We start from the raw sequence: 17,593 nt of genomic DNA, 5'->3' as shown, positions 1-17,593 counted from the left end.
CGCAATGTTTTTCTTTTCTTGAACTAGATACACAACATATATACGCAACATCAGCGCCATTTTAGAAAATTATCCTTTTCAAACGGCAAGTGTCAAATGTCGATACTAGTCGCGTGTCGTCGCGCGCGCCGATCGTTTTGAATTTGTTATTTTTCTCCACGAAATATATATCATTTCAGCCATTATCGGCTGGCGAATGAATTAAAAAAAATATATATATATCACGTTTCGTATCATCGCGATATTCTCGATTCTCGCCGCTCGTAGAAAAAGTATTGCGCGATTCGTGAGTGAGAAAGAGAGAGCGAGTGAGCGAGCGAGGGAGAGAGAGAGAGAGAGAGAGAAAGAGAAAGTGAGAAAGCGGATGTGAGAGGAGACCGGCGGTGTAACGGCTCGGCGGCGATCACGCGTACATACGCGTTTCTCCTTAGCCTCCGAGTGTTGAAATAAGTAATCGACAAAACGGCTGCGGGAAAAAAGTCGGCCAAGAAGATGGCGGATTCCGAGGAACTGGAGGTGAGTGAGTGCGCGTTGTAAACTAACGACGGGCGTTATGAACGCCCGTCGTGCGAATCCGGTCGGTTTCGCGTCGCCTATTGTCACGTACATTTCCGAGTCGAAATCTCGCACGCACGGGCGAGCGATCATCACGTGGCGAGACGACGAGATACGCGTATGTAAACGTAAGGTAGGCTCGCGCGCGATATCCCCTGCCTGAGTTTAAGTCAATCGTCGCCGATCGACTCGATGAATACGCGCGTCTCCGTTGACGCGGGTTCGACTTTGTTTCGTTGGCGCGCGCTCCTGTTTACTCGCATTGTTGCACACTTTGGCTAACCACACGGCTACGCGGTGCGGGTTTATTACACGGCGCATCATGCTGGATCAACCGTTCGGAGCGGACGAACATTATTGGTAAATTACAGTGTCGGACTACCACTCCCCCCTCCCCACTCCCCGCAGATCGCACAATGAGAATGTGAGCGATCACTGGCATCCCTCTCTCGCTCGTGAAAATCTACATGGGTAACCTCACACTTTATCGTCTTGTTCTTAAACTCCGATGTTATTGTTCCTCTCGACGTTGTGCTCTCGCAATCGATGCATCGGCGGATTGAACAGATTGTCACTTTTTGGGAATTTTGTTTCGTATCGTGACGGCCAGCAGTTATCAAAATATCACGTGTTGCCATGTCCATGTCCATGTGACACTGGCTTTATATATAATAAAGTAAATCGAATGGTGCAATGGGATTGTGTCTCTCTATGCGATTGGAATTCTTTTTTAAATAGAAGGAAATAATTCGCAATGTCACACTGCCAGAACCTTTGTTAGAGAAGCACTATGTTTTGATAGGTGGTAATATTTTTTTATACATACACACAATGTAGTTTCTTTTATTCATTATCGAAAAAGATTGCCATTGATAGGGTGTACAGCAATGGGATGTTTTCATTACAGAATATGGTATTAAGTTTTCGAGTGTCTGAGCTTCAGATGCTTCTTGGTTTCGCTGGTAGAAATAAATCTGGCAGAAAGAACGAATTACAAGGGCGTGCGTTGGAATTATTACGCTTGAGATCATATCCAGCTATCCGATTAAAGATACGTGAATTGTATAAGACAATACAGTAAGTTGAAGTCAAAATATCTAAATGAATCTATAAAAAATGTCCAATTAGTTTTCAAATTATGTAAATTATTATCATTTGAAAAGTTTTTAAAAAATTTGTACAATAAGTAAATAAGAAAAAATTGATTGATACATTGGAAAGACACACTTTTACAAAATTTTATATTAAAATCATTTTTGCTACCTAAAATCTGAAAAGAAATATTTTCCATAGAGCAGATCAAATGCAAGCGCATCAAATGTATGGTCAAACTGGTAATTCCTCTGAGTCACAAATTGACCAAAATATGCATAATAGAAATTATTATACGAGGTAAATATATAACTTTATTAATGCATATTTTATATATATACATTTAAAAATCAATATTTATGTGAAAATATATATATTTTAAGGCAAGCGATTAGTCAGCAACAGCAACAGCAAGCACCTGTTTCTGCTGGGAAGGAGCTGCCTCCAGCGCATCAAGCATCTATGCCTCAGGCACCTAGGACCAATCCAGTATATCCGACAGCTGGTTATACTAGTGTAGCACCACAAGTAAGTAAAAACATATGTTTATGTCGCATAAAAAATTAACCTTTATAGGTCAAACATTTTCTTTCTTATTTATCACATATGGGTCATAATGTTGCAGGTTTAACTGTCACAGAATGCTTAAAAAAATTATAAAAATTTATATATTTCTTGACATCTACAGAAAATGATTATGATAAAACAAAAAGTAAGTTTTAATTATTCATTTTTTTTTATTAGGACTTTTGGGATATTCTATTGTTAATATCAATAGAGTTAAAATGAGCCATATGTGATTTTTAAAGATTAAACATAAATATTTTTACTTCTATTCTAATTGCTTTGTTGGTGAAAAACGGGGAAAGTACGCATTTTACCAAAGTTGGATCGGTTGTTCCCTTATTTCTCGATATGATATAGTTTGAACTTTGTTTATTTTTTATTGATCAAGTTTGATTTACAATATAATTATTAATTATTCCGTTTAAAAAGCAATATTTTTTATCTATGCGTTTTCTCATTGGCTGCTGAGTGAATCTAAAAAGCGAATTGATTTACCAATGAGTTTTGTTATAAGCAACTATATAAGAAAATTTAATAACATAGTTGGACTTATAAGCATTTTGAAGTAGCGGGCAGTGTAATAGGTTAGACATAATTTTTGTATGTTACATATGTGTTAGTGTATTAAAAGTGTTATAATTAATGTGTTAAAAAAAAGTGTGTTAAAATTACACATGGATATATCTTAAGAAGATATATTTTTAAACAGGTGAGTATCTCTTTCCCCCTCTCACTATTATATTGTTATATTATTATTTATTTAATAATTATTTATACATAATGACAAAATTATATAAGCACATTATATATATGGAATATTACGTTCATATATTTATCTTTTTCTTATATATATATATATATATATATATATATATATATATATATATTTATTTATTTATTTATTTATTTATTTATTCATTTATATTTAAATACAAGATATATTGGAGTTACATGATAAAATGTAAGTATATAATGATTTATTATTCTTTATTATTATATAATACATTATGTATTATAAATATATTATATATATTAATAATAATAATAATAATAATTAAAATGTGTAGAAATGAATACTTGTGTAGAAAGATGAAGAAACATGAAGATAATTAGAAGAATGGCATGATTGTCACACACAAACACACACACACACACACATATTAGCAGAATAGTTACGCCACTCTTAAGTGCATCACTGGCAGCAATGTTCCATCTTTGTGATCACAACAAACAGGAACCAATTGAATTAGGATTAATAAGTTTAATAGAAAAAAATATATCAAGATTATAGTCACAATTAAAAATAAAAGATAGAAGATAATAAAAAAATTTGTTGTATAATTAAAAAAAATGGTATAAAACATAAAATATGCAAAGCTGGCATCAGTGGAATGAGCATTAATAAATTCAAGAATAATATTTATTTATGTTTCTTTTATCTTTGTTTTCTCATTGTAATGTATATTTTTTGTGTAATTTTATTTCTGTTTGAGTGCTTTTTTATATTTTACATTTATATACAATATTTTATAATTTGTATAAATATAATTTATACTTATATGTTTATATAATACATTTATGTAAAATTATTATTTAATAAATATATATATTAAGTCTCTTTCAGGTATCACGAAGAAAGAAGAGAAGTCAAAATATTGGACGAAAAAGTAGAACAGCTAAAAAAAATCAACTCTATAGAAAGCGAAAATCAACAGCAAGCTTTACATCAGCAAGCAACGAACAGACATTAGAAGCAGCAACAAATCAATTGTTACATAATTTGTGCAATAATACGGTAAAAAAATATGTAGCATTTAAAAAACTGAAATAAAAGTTTTTTTTGAAAAAAGATACTCCCGACTGCTGTGAACACTAATTTAAAATTTAATTTAGTTAAAAAATATATGAAATAAAAATAAAAAAATTAAATAAAAAACCAAAGACAAAAATTTAAATAATAAATAAAATGTTTAAATCAAACAATTATTTAAGTAAATCACAAAAAAATTATTAATAAAATAAGATAAAAGCAAATAAAAGAAGTCATTTAAAATAAGGTTAATCAAAAATAAAATTGATTAAAAAATTAAAAACTAAGAAAAATTTGAAATAATATTAATTCATAAGTATTGATATATTATATAATTAAGTACGAATATTAAATATTAAATATTAAAAAAGATATACTTAAAAATGACACATACGCATACACACACAAATACTTGGTTATTTATTCTCATTACATATATAGCACTAGAAACATATAGCATGAGAAAAGAAGACTTAGAAAAAATTAAGATTTTATAATTAAATAATGATAAATTACTTTCTTATACTATAATTATTAATTACATATTTTATAAGAGCAGTCGGGAGACGCCAAATTTTTCTAAGTTTTTAACTTTCTATTAAATATTTTCTTAATTAATTTTTTTTATTTGTGATTAATTTTATTTTAAATATCTATTTTTTAAATTTATTTTTATCTATTTTATTAACACTATTATTAATTCATTAACATTATTATTATTCAACAAAATAACTTTTTTAGTTTTATTAATATAACTTTTATTTATATAATTTATGTGAATAATAAAGAAATTTAGATATTTATTACATCAATTATCCTTCTAATTGCGTGTCTATGTGTATGCGAGCGTGTACCTGTACATATTCATGAACATATTAGAATAATACTTATTAGAATAATATATTAAAGAACGCATTAGAGAAATATCTTAAATTTTTTTTCAGCGTACTGCAAATACAGGGTATAATCCATATCAATACCCAACCAAAGTTTTACCTGCACCATTGCAAATACAACCTACAAGCCAATATCCAGTTCATCCGGATGTTAGACTGAAAAGACTTCCATTTTTCGATTTATTGGGCGAATTATTGAAACCCTCTAGTTTAATGCCACAGGGATCGATGAGAATACAAGAAAATACATTTTTATTTCATTTGACTCCACAACAAGCGACTGATATTGCCAGTGCACGCGACTGTCGAGCTGGTAGTAAAATGGATTATGTTGTACAGGTATGTTGAGAACTCACATGTGAAATATATCGTTTGTAAAATATTGTTAGGAAAAGAAAATATATATACAAAAATAGATTGCTATATTTAATAATATTTCTTCATATTTTTATGAAGCTCATGTATAATTTATGTTTCACATAGGTACAAATGCGATTCTGTTTACAAGAAACGTCATGTGAGCAGGAAGACTATTTTCCTCCAAATATTGGAGTAAAGGTTAATGGAAAATTGTGCCCTTTACCTGTAAGTTAAATTGGATTTGTAAATCTTTTTCAAAATTTTACATATAAATGCAGTAATGTAAGATGCAAAATGTGCAATACTGAATATATATTCCGTCCAACGAGACAACTACCACAAATCGGTCGAAACACATCCGTTTCGAGCAAGCGTCTCATGGAACGCCTAGAAAACTTCCCTTAACTGCCATACTGCTTTCTTTTTTTTCTGCCAGTAAAATATTCACAAAGTCCCCCAAAATCTAAACTTATTTATAATATGAATGATCTCTAATAAAAATATGTCATTATTATTATTTCATAAATCATAAACATTTAGCTGTGTAATTTAAATATATTACAACAATTTCGATTTTTTATATCATATTGAAATTATAATTGGTCCCGAACGTGTCGTATTTACATATACAGTATCGAATAGCGCGCCAAGCTCTCTCCACTTTGTTCGCCTGTGCGCAGATCGTGGTAATTCTCTTGTTGGACGAAATATAGAAGTTTTGTTAATACTTAAACGATCCGATAAATCATTCGTAGCAAATAACAAATATCAAGAATTTGTTGTAATTTTTTTTCAGAATCCTATACCTACTAATAAACCAAGTGTAGAACCGAAGAGACCACCGCGGCCTGTCAATATCAGTCCTTTGGTGAAGCTGTCTCCTACGGTCGGAAACGAAATCCGCGTTACATGGTCGGCTGATTATGGTAGGCGATATGCAATCGCAGTGTATCTCGTCAGAAAATTAACCAGTGCAGAATTACTCACTAGATTAAAAAACAGAGGTCCAAGGCATTCCGATTATACTAGAGGATTAAGTAAGCAGTTATATTATAATTATAAACACTATTAGAATTGCTAGATAGAAGAGCTTTTATCATAAAAATAATTATGAATTATTTACAGTTAAGGAGAAATTAAACGAAGATGCAGACAGCGAAATAGCTACTACATCATTAAGAGTATCGTTAGCTTGTCCTTTAGGAAAGATGAGGATGTGTACGCCCTGTCGCGCATCGACATGTTCACATTTACAGTGTTTTGATGCTTCTTTGTTTCTTCAAATGAATGAACGGAAGCCTACTTGGAATTGTCCGGTTTGTGACAAACCGGCGCTCTATGACAATCTTGTGATTGATGGATATTTCCAGGAAGTTCTTAATTCAAATAAGTTACTGCCGGACGTAAATGAGATTCAATTGTTGCAAGATGGTTCGTGGGAGAACTTAGTATTGAAGAAAGAAAAAGATAAGGAGAAAACTGAAACAAAAGCGACGGCCGATTCACGGGATAATAAAATTGATGTAGACACCGTGGATCTAGGTAAGAGGAAAATATATTTTACGAGATAGTGTATAATTATAGCACAAAGTTTTAGAGATCTAACAAGTACCGTATGAACTAAAAGCTATAGAGATTCTTGAGATTTGTTCAAATTTAATTTAAGTTTTAAAATATTTCTATGTTGGAGGGGGGGGGGATATTAGTACTGTAAATGATGCTTTATTTACTTGTTTAGATGAAACTAATCCTACTACTCCGGCACCAAAAGAGAAGAAGCGCGCTGTCATTATTGATTTGATATCTGATAGTGATGATGACGATGAAGATAACACGCCGACTCAAAGTACAAAGAAACCAGCTACTGGTATTTCATCGCCTAAGAAACCGCAGACTAGTTCTATTAGTAGTACGAGCGAATCACCAGAATACATGATAATCGATTTAGAATAAAGAATTGTGTGATATTACACATACAGAGTTTTTGTCAAAATTCTTTTGAAAAGATCTCAACGTTTTTCTTTATTTATTAAACTCGATCTGGATTTAATCGACATATTTTGCATTATTTTATATTTACAGTGAGCTTTTGAGGGAGTTTAAAATAAGACTTTTATTTTTTGTAACTTTAATATAACATTGCATATAATAATACATGTAAATACAAATCACCTTTGGACAATGGACCAAAGCATATTGGACCTTTCGTCCAATCACCTTTGGACATTAGACCAAAGCATATTGGACCTTTCGTCCCATGTTGCACTTTTGGCGAACGGAATATAATAAAATGAGAGTCTGATTTTACTAGAATAATATATAATACAATTCTTATATTTTGAGATTGATCATGTAATGTGGTGTAAATGAAACTAAAGTTACCCTCGTTTTTTTTGTAAACTTATTAAACATGATAAGATTTTTTATGATTAAGCTGCTAAATTCATTTGCTTTAATCATTTTATTTCTTCTAAGATTGTTATTTAAGTTTAACATGATTGGAAAATATGTTTGATGATACTTATTTCAAAAAAAGTTAAGACTCCTTGGTCTTTCACTGTAATTATATTGAATTATCAATGCTATGAATGATATTCTTGATGAGATTTACAATTATTTTTTAATTTAAGGTCAAGAAAAAAATATTGGGTACATCTCACAAATTAAATCTAGGACACTAGAATTGTGATATACGAAAAAATTAATTTATTTCGATGTATAGCGTGAAGAAAAATTCATACAATTTCTCATCACAATCCAGTACTGTTATGATAAAAAACTGGAAGCCTTAATCAATGATTTATTTTTATATAATGTTTGATTATATGATCTGGGTTCAAATTAAAAAAAAAAATTGGTTAGTTGCTCTATAAAATTCTTATATATTTAGAACATATAAATTTTGCTTTTATACTAATCGAATGAATACCCTGATGTTTGACAATATATATTATAACATTTATGTTCATTCAATAAGATAGAGAAAATGTTTTTATTGCGGCGATTATTTAATATTTCGTTCTTTCAAGGAGAAAAGAGAAATTATTTTTATTAAAAAATATTGATAAATTTTAGCAAATATATATAAATGTAGAGAATGAAAATGTTTGTGTGTATGTGTTGTGCCAAGTGTATTAAGAAGGATGTAATATATTACTGTCTTTTTTTTACATGCGAATCGCTTTTCACGTGTCACGATAATTAATTAGTCTCATCAAAAGTTCCGTTCGGTGGATACATATAATTGCGCAATGATATACCGGAGAGTCGTTGGTCCACAGGTTGTCGGGTATCGTACAGACTAGGTGCTTGACCTATTATTCCTAGCGTACCACCAATGCACGCGATAGTGAATACCCAAAGAAAGAATCTGTCCAGAACCATAGCTACGAATTTCCAATCTTCTATGACCTGTGAGAGTGGATGGATCCTTTTAAAATGCGATTTCTTATGGTTAAAGTTACTCTTGTCGATATTGTATATACGATTGTATAGATATACGATTGTATAGATATATATTGATAGACATTGTAAAAAATATAGTTGTACTATATCATATATATAAGAAATATTTAGAGACGAGTCGAATGAGGACGAATAAAAGGGAATTATGATAACGATGCGAAAATGTGCGGAGTGAAAACGTTAAAAGCGAATTCTTTACCTCATTGTCTTTGTCTGCATCTTTTATATGTTGAGCAATGAAACGCACACCTTTGAGAGCTGATATAACGTCTGGGGATAAATGTTTTGGCATCGTATTTTCGCTGTCAGTAACTGAAACATTTTTTTGTAAGACTTTGATTTTCTTTTTTTTTTTTATTTTTTCTTGCTCAACGATACACTTAAGATTTATGTCATTTATCCTGTATCATTTATTCTATACCATCGCATACTATCTTTAATAGTGCAGATTATACTGTTTAAATGTGTTATGTAATATGTTGAGAAAATCATGTAATCAATGTCCTACTATTTTGTTTTTATGAGTATCTTACAATAATATAATATAAAATTGCTTGTAATAAATAACAAAATTTTTGTATAAATTTGATTTCTCTTTAATCTAGAAAAATAATCCAACAACAATATACTAATGTTACAAAAAAAACGCTTGAGAATTAAAAGCTATGAATTGTCAAAACAGAAATAAGGATTGTCAAACAAGAAATACCTGACGCGTGCGGCACGTGTCGTGCATCATCATCTCTGATACTCTTGTATGTAGAAGTAACGCTTTCGAATGCATCTGGACTCCCTTTTAATTCTAAAGGATAATCGCTTACACTGTCAAAAATTAAAGAATTAGACGAACGCATGTGATGTTGCACTTAAAATCAATTTGTCAATGCTTAAATAAAACAATCTATTTTATCTCAAATTAATATAGTATTGCAAACTTATTATTTTTAATAGCAATATTATTTCTTTTTATAACTTTTTTATCCAATAAAATTTTTCGATACGTACTTATATAATTTCTTATGACAACACATTTAATTAAAAAAAATATATATATATATATTATAAAAAGATTACAACAACGACAAAGGTATGCTTTTTTCTTTCTCGTTAAATTTAAATTAATATATTCTTTAAATAAAAAATAATACATGTATATAATGGAAGATCTTTTAAAATTATGATTAATTTAAATCTATTTTCAGGCGATTGAAAACTTAAATATCTTTAATAAGAAATTTAATGATATTACCTGAAATCTATTTCATTAGTATATGCGCTATCCATATAAGTGTCATCATATTCTGGCGTAGAATACGGTGTACGTCGCATCATCAATATCCTCGGCATCCAATTCAGAAACACTTGTCTCACCCACGGCGACATATTATGCGTAGAAGGCGATCTATGTTATTTAATTCATTAAAAGCTTTCATAATCATAATGTAACGAATTTTAATACGCAATAGTTTTTATTTTTATATATTACGGCTTTATTACACACACACACGACTTACCGGAAATGTACATTTAAGACGCAGACTGTGATCCAAATAGATAGAGTAACTAAAATCATGGTGAACAAGAGATATTTTCCAAGTAAAGGTATGGCCAACGATGTTGGGGGAATAATCTCGGCTAATAGCAAGAAGAACACCGTCAATGAGAGAAGAATGGAAGAACATAATGATACCTGCGTGACAAATACGAAACAATTATGATAAAAATAGAAAAAAATGAATTATATAATTATTTTTTGTCCAAAAATAATTGCTATCAAATTTTTTTTCAAAGCTTTTTCATTGACGTGACATTTTCGTACATTCGTTGTCTGCGACGAAATGCGTTAATAGAGTTACAATTCGGTGTAAGAAACTTTTCTGAAGCCAAATAAACTTTCGTGATCCTTGGCAGACTTTAATGATTCCGATTCGATGCTGATACTTACTTTTTCACCAGAATCGCTGGGCAGATAAAAAACCAGCACCGTTAAAAATGTAATGCCAACACATGGGATGATAAGGTTGACAGTATAAAATAGAGTTTTTCTTCTCATCGTAATATTGAATGTAATATCTGTAATTAAATGGCAATAACGATTATTTAGACCAAGATAATTTGGATGAAAATAGAAATATCTGCATACTTTAAATATTATTAATTATTTGTAGATATATTTACCCGAGTAAGGTTCCGTGCAACATGGATAATATTCTTCGTTGCGTGCTGCTGGTACTTCAAGAATATCCCATTCTACTGATAAATAAAAATCGCTAAGATCTATGCCGATCTCCACTAGATTGCTACCAAGCTCTTGCTTCATATGCTTCAGATCTACCTGTGAGTAAAAGACTTTACAAAGTACGGTTTTGAAATATTTTTTATATATCAAAGCCAAAACAATATTACTTAGAGACGCTACTCATAAAGCGATTAAGATTTATTACGATAATAATAAATATTCATAGAAAAGAAATCAGCGGTTATGAATAATGAATTTATATAATTTAAATAGAAGTAAAGTATAAAGTAATTAATTAAATAATAATAAAAAATTATTTTAATAAAAATCTGTACAAAATGTCCTAAAACTACGAGATATTCTTTTAATTTTCAAAATATATTAATTTAAAATCTTATATACACATGTCATTTTCAATTAAGCTTCAGATTTTACGTTTTATTAGTGCAAAGAGTTTAATTTTAATTTTTATGAACAAAAATAGAATTGAAAGCAACCGAACAATATGATTTCATTTGTCTGTTTCCTTTATGATAAGGTTTAATTCGCAAAAAAGTTTTTTAATTTGAAACATTCACTGTTTGACTCATTGAAAAAATATAAATTTTAAATAAAGAATCCTTGTTAAGAATATTCGGTTACTTTAGAATATCCTATATTGTTTGCGTAAATATACACAAGTTATAACCTGAGCACCATTGTAAGTCCATGAGCCAAACTTCATAATGCACGATTGCTCATCAAACGGGAAATACTCCACGTTAATCTCACAAGATGACTTGTAAATAGCCGGCGGTTTCCAGTATACCTCGCCAGTAAATTTCAGAGTGGCCTTCGTCATTAACGTTACTTCGTAATTTCCATCTGCACTGTAATAGCAAACAAGAGAAGATTAGAAGATAGAAAGTTCGCGTATAATTTCTGCATATAATGTCTCATTTTTTTCCCAATTTATTAAATAGATTTTTCGATTCTCTCCTTGGACAGTCACGAATAAATTTCTTTCCTTATTTGAATAAAATGATATAGATCTTTCAACTGTATTTCGTGAAAATTCCGTTGCAATTTACTTGTTGTATAGCACAATGTCCGGAAGCCATATGTTCTCGGAAGGCACGTATAACATTTCTATACCACCATACTCCTCTGGCTTCCACGTTAATTTATAGTCAAACCATTTCTGCAAAGAGCAGAGTTTGTAAGTCTACCTACATCGGCCGAATACTACTGTGTAAGTGAAAGAAGATGATATAAAACCGACAGATATATTACCTGCTCTACCCAGACATTCGTTGTCATAACTTGATTCTTTAGGTTCTGTAATAAGTATTAATCATTAATTTCCCGCCAGATTCTTAAATATTATTTGAATAAATCAAGAGTAATAAATAAAGTGATAAGGTTGAATTTCAAAATATTGTTTTAATGAGAGATAGCATTTGTAATAGTCCATATACCATTTCTATTAATTGCGACAATTTTAATCCCAGCCAAACTGTTAAAGTATTTGTATTATTATTAACAGGACGTATCAATCTATTATAATTAGACAGTAAATCATCATAAAGTCTCTTCGTATCGGGATTCGCTTCTAAAACTTTGCTCCCTGTATAAAAAAGAATATTTATTAAAATATTAATTATAATTATTGAAAACAATATAAAAATAAAAGCATCACACATATAATATAATGACAAGATAAAAGTGGCAATAAAGATGTATTATATATTCTTATATAGAATGTTTATTTTTTTTTCACTTTTTGAGAAATAAGAATTTTTTGAAAGCTATATTCTTTTTAAATTCCAGCTATATTCTTTTACTGCAACTCAGAGAATTTTGTGTGTACACTAAAAATATTTTTTAATAATTTAACAAAACACTTTTAAAATATTTTTCTTTACAATTCTTACGATTCTTTCAGTAGTAAAATTTTATGGTACCTTCAATACGTAATACGATAGAAGAAGACACATGATGAACGCAGCTATTTTATGAGATTTAGGAATTTGAGATTTATTTGCTTTTATAATGAGATTAATATAATTGAATCGATATTTATCCAAAGAATCGTTTTATCTGACAAGCACAAACTTACCGCAAACGATGCTGAAGACATTGAGCAAAACTGTGAGCACTGACGTCCGCATTTTCCGTACTGTTTACAAACGCGTGTGAAAGTAGGACACTCACAAATATATCCCGTGGGATGTCCTCGTAGCTCTCTGACGCACGTATCTTGGCAGTAGTCTTACAGTTAAGTGGTGTAAAAAAAAAAAATACGGCGAGCGATAATAAAAGTAGTTAAGATGCCGAACAGTGGTGTGCGGTCGGCGAAACGTTGGGCGGCCAGCATCCCACTGGTCCACGATCGATATCCGAACTTGCCGCCATGATAACTCCCGCTGCCTGTTCAGGGAGCGACTTGTTCCACTTGCGCGCTAGGACGGGGTTTCCCTGCATCTGCGCGTTTCGCGGGACGAAGGCAGTAGCGCGGAAATCGAGGAGCGCGATTCTAAAATGCATTCAGACTGTCGCGATGAGAGAATGAGGGCGTTTAAAAGCTAAGAATTGAAATTCAACTCGCCGCATAATCTCGGTGAGTTCAATTTCCGATGCTATGCGAACGTATGCGGAAGAGTATTTTACGCCAATCGTCGCCTCTTTATTTCCATGAATAAACATTGGAATTATTTATCACCTGTTCATCGGAACCCACGAGCACTAACCACGACGATGTAATGTTACACAGAATTTTATATAATATTATTTATATATTTCATCTTTTATTATTCTAATGTTATTAATTATTATTACATTATTTTTATACAATATAAATGTTAAAAGATATATTAAATATATCTCAGAAATATTTCTTTTATGTTTTAAATTTTTATCAAGTTTTAATATTTTTTATTAATTATTTCAATCGTAATATCAAATTCATTCAAGCGGTATTTCAATTTTTTGTAAACCAGAATATTTTATACAATTACAATTATTATAGATTCGTGGAACAAAACTAAAATGTTTTTTATAAAAAATTTTATTAATATTATTTAAAAAGAATGTAAACATATATGTAATTAGAAATTAAAATACTTGAAAATGTCATTTATAGTTATCTCCGTTACAATAAATTAATTATAATAATTAATTTATAAAAATAAACATATATATATATATATATAAATCTAATATGGTTTTAAATTATAAAATTAAAAGATAAAAACTTTAAATCATAAGCAAATATTAAATTTTTTTCTCTATTAAATTTCAAGAGGATTCTGTTTGAAATAAATTTGTGCATTTGTGTGCATATAATATTTAATTTTTACTTACAAAATTTTAATGCTTGATAATTTTACTGAAAGAAAATTCTAGTTTGATCATTAAATGTATTGTATTGTAGACAAAAGATAATTTATTAGGAATGGAACATCAAATATGTATATTTAACTGTCATTGAGATTGCGAGCGAAATAAATTTCACATATATCCTCAAATGAATCCAGCTTAACGATGAAATACCGACGCGTAGAGAAGGGTAAGTGGTGCCACACACAATTGTATACCACTTCGTATCCTTGTTCGTCTGCTCGTACCGCCTGCACTAAATTCTAATATGGAAATATGTCATGGCATTCGCGCGCAGATTAGTGCCGATAAATCGATTTTTGGCATCGAGTAACATCGCCAAATCCGCGTGGAAAGTCGCGCGCCAAGCGAGACGCAGTAACACCAAAATTCCATTTGGATTTATTAAGATCCGCGTCGTTTAATGTGCGGTTGGATAAATTTCTTAAAAGCTATCTGTCACGCGAGAGCGAGATCCCAATTTGGAGGAACCGCCGGGTGGATCGTTCCTCGAAGAGGACAATCGAGACTTGAGATGCGACCTTTGCTCAACTCCGGAGAGAGAGAGAGAGAGAGAGAGAGAGAGAGAGAGAGAAAGATGACGATTTGTGTTCATAATTTCGCCGGATAACGCGCCGTATTTCCTCCGAAGGACGGTGCAATTATGGCGTAACATCTATTCTGGATGATGTGGTGGCCTCGGACGCCCTGGCGTCTAAAGCCACTTTTGCGCACCCGAAACTGACCGATTCATTTGACATAACAGACACGCAAGATGCTTAAGGGGGTATGTAAAATTGATTCAATTTATTCCCACATATTATATAAATAAATATAATATTCGTTAACTTACCAAGATCGATGATACCTTGCTGGTAGTAAATTTATTCTGCACATGTGCTTTTGAAAAGAAAGAGGAAGAAGGGGGTGACGAATGCTGGGGCAGATTGAATGTGCTTAAGTTCTGAGTGCCTTAGATACTTGCTCATCTACTTACGCCACTGCTAAAGCGGGCGAGGAAGAGCCTTTCTCACAACTTTCACAAACACATACGCATACGCGGGTAATATACTCAATTTGTCTCTGCATTATATCTCAGGCTTTAAATATAATTTATTGACAAACAATAGCTTATGTCCAACAAGTATTTTAAACCAATGTTAGTTGCAGCATGTAACTGCTTCTTTACGAGCGAGAATGTTTCTCTAATAAAACTTATCTTGTTTTTTTTGTGTGTAAAAGTATTGCTAGAGAAATAAAATATTCAAAAATACTTTTTCGACCTCTTGAACAGATAAGAGTTTTTATACCCTGGCATAATTATTTATGCAATATAATTAAGAATTATATACCGGAAACGTACATTTTCGCTAAAAGTGTGAATCATTGTTCGTTAAAAAATTCTTTGTATTGTTAGGATGAACCTAATAAAGCTTTTTTCATTAAAATTGATATTTATTAATATTAATTAATAATATACGCTTAGATTTTATATATATAATAGATTCCTTGAAACTTTCTTTTAGCGAAAATATTGAAGCATCAATAATTTCCGAGTTATAAGCGACTGAAAAAAAAAAGGAATATCTGTCGAGAACAAAGTTTCAAGGAAACAAACAGATGACGAAACCATACTTTTCATTAACTTCAAATGAATTATAATCTTAAGTTCAGCCTCTTAGAAGCAGTTATGTAATGTTAAAAATTATAAAAAAAGTAACAATACAAATGATGAGATTTTGAGTTAATTAGAAAATGCCTCGTCAAAATTAAAATCGGAAAAAAAGAGAAGAAAGAAGAGGACGAAAGAGTAGAAGACGGCGCATAGTAAAATATTTACTCGTAGAAAATTCGCGACCATACAAGATCCTTACACGAGGCGACGTCGCAAGAAAGTGACGTTCCCTCGAAGTCGGGACGGTGACCGGGAACGATGGTCCGGGACGTGCGATCGACGGGCGCCCGATTATCGATCAAGAGCAGTACGTAAACACACATACCCCTATCCGCACACACACATATACGTACACCAGGCCGGGGCACTTAGCGTATGTTTGTTTAGTGCCTTTTACGACTATATCGGTGAGAGGGTCCCCGCGTGTGTTAAGGCAGGGGCCAGTGTCTGGCATGTAGCTGGGAGTCCTGCGGCGCCGCGCTTCGAGAGAGGGTCATTTATAACTGTTATCGTGAAACTTACTAGCCCACTTACTACCCTCCGCTGTCTGTTCCCTTCCCATCCGCCCGCCTCCCCTCCTCCCCCCACAGCAATAGCAGCAGCAGCCATTCCATCACGGTTTCTTTTATCCCCTGATCGTGTATATCGCGCGACCAACGGACACGCTATCCACTCTGAGTAATGACACCTCTGGACGCGATCGATGGATCGTGTACCCTCCTGTCTGCTTTTATAATTTTTGCATTTTACCAGACGATCCCAGGCAAGCCGGAACGCGCTAACGTTAATCCGTCGTCGACATAGACTAACACGCTCCATCGTTGTTCTTGCTGATGCGATATCCCTGCCGGCGTTAAACATTTGTCTGGTGTAATAAATTTTGCCGATATATACGGGAATAGACGTTCTTTTAAATAATTAAATACAAACGCGCAAATGTACGAATGCGAGTTAATGTAGTGTCTCGACGTCGATAATAACGTCAATAAAATCTATTAAAATATGTATTGAGCGCAATAATAATTAATGGGTTGTTGTAATAAAACGTGTTGTAATAAAAGACACTTGAACTAATCTACCGTGAATGCATGCAGTACCGTTAATGGATAATATAATCTTTAATGGATAATAATATCTGCTCGTCGAAATAAAAAGTCTTGTTTGCTTAGAATTTCCATAATTTTCCTCGTCTTTTAACTCTAAAGATCCAATAACTGCTCAAAGTATGCTTTATTAGCAATAATTACATCGTAAGGGGTATTGAGGAACAAAGGTTTACTATGATAATAGTATCCAATATCTTGCTGAATTATAGTACACAATAATAGTAGCGCACGCGATACTATTATTGTGTACCGTTGTATATTCCGAGTCCGTTACACCTTGAATTGCTGAAATATCGTTTTTAAAATAAATCATCATGGACGTATTAATTTACATTACGTCGCATTTAATTATATATTTTTGTCGATACATTTTGCTTTTTCAGAGACGAGAATATTTTACCTTTCATCACTTCTAACGATCTCCGTATACGCGACATGTATTCCGCTATATACACTATATCCGTTACAGAT

The 17,593-nt window shown here is 31.8% G+C and overlaps 2 protein-coding genes across 8 annotated transcripts; one reads left to right on the top strand and one right to left on the bottom strand.

Annotated features, from left to right (window-relative positions):
• Positions 1-8,467, top strand: LOC126858840 (E3 SUMO-protein ligase PIAS2). Of its 7 annotated transcripts, none has more exons than XM_050609449.1 (10): positions 1-516; positions 1,463-1,632; positions 1,849-1,947; positions 2,031-2,175; positions 3,839-4,009; positions 4,969-5,259; positions 5,404-5,505; positions 6,077-6,317; positions 6,406-6,822; positions 7,019-8,466. In XM_050609449.1, the coding sequence occupies exons 1-10, from the start codon at positions 493-495 to the stop codon at positions 7,231-7,233; spliced, it is 1,875 nt and encodes a 624-aa protein (XP_050465406.1). In that variant the 5' UTR covers positions 1-492; the 3' UTR covers positions 7,234-8,466. The 7 variants fall into 7 exon arrangements, with proteins under 7 accessions (XP_050465406.1, XP_050465412.1, XP_050465410.1 ...); XM_050609453.1 differs by lacking the exon at positions 1-516 and adding an exon at positions 532-915 and having other exon boundaries at positions 7,019-8,467; XM_050609452.1 differs by lacking the exon at positions 1-516 and adding an exon at positions 532-1,026 and having other exon boundaries at positions 7,019-8,467.
• Positions 7,964-13,414, bottom strand: LOC126858842 (acetylcholine receptor subunit beta-like 2). Its single transcript, XM_050609457.1, has 12 exons — positions 13,083-13,414; positions 12,442-12,590; positions 12,257-12,301; positions 12,055-12,164; positions 11,673-11,853; positions 10,924-11,080; positions 10,691-10,818; positions 10,260-10,435; positions 9,995-10,147; positions 9,455-9,567; positions 8,945-9,057; positions 7,964-8,691 (listed from the first exon to the last, which is right to left on the bottom strand). The coding sequence occupies exons 1-12, from the start codon at positions 13,132-13,134 to the stop codon at positions 8,482-8,484; spliced, it is 1,587 nt and encodes a 528-aa protein (XP_050465414.1). The 5' UTR covers positions 13,135-13,414; the 3' UTR covers positions 7,964-8,481.
• Positions 13,415-17,593: the final 4,179 nt, after the last annotated feature.

Source organism: Cataglyphis hispanica, chromosome 2, assembly GCF_021464435.1.
Source record: "Cataglyphis hispanica isolate Lineage 1 chromosome 2, ULB_Chis1_1.0, whole genome shotgun sequence".
In the NCBI taxonomy this organism is placed as follows: domain Eukaryota; kingdom Metazoa; phylum Arthropoda; class Insecta; order Hymenoptera; family Formicidae; genus Cataglyphis; species Cataglyphis hispanica.
This window is presented reverse-complemented; position numbering and strand designations above follow the sequence as displayed.

Excerpts from the sequence above, each read along its gene's own strand:
- LOC126858840 (XM_050609449.1), top strand. The coding sequence starts at position 493 with ATGGCGGATTCCGAGGAACTGGAG. Across the intron at positions 517-1,462 it reads CGGATTCCGAGGAACTGGAG|AATATGGTATTAAGTTTTCG; the intron begins GTGAGTGAGTGC and ends TTTTCATTACAG. Across the intron at positions 6,823-7,018 it reads TGTAGACACCGTGGATCTAG|ATGAAACTAATCCTACTACT; the intron begins GTAAGAGGAAAA and ends TTACTTGTTTAG.
- LOC126858842 (XM_050609457.1), bottom strand. The coding sequence starts at position 13,134 with ATGCGGACGTCAGTGCTCACAGTTTTGCTCAATGTCTTCAGCATCGTT. Across the intron at positions 9,568-9,994 it reads ACTAATGAAATAGATTTCAG|TGTAAGCGATTATCCTTTAG; the intron begins GTAATATCATTA and ends AATTTTTGACAG. Across the intron at positions 9,058-9,454 it reads ACACGTGCCGCACGCGTCAG|TTACTGACAGCGAAAATACG; the intron begins GTATTTCTTGTT and ends AAAATGTTTCAG.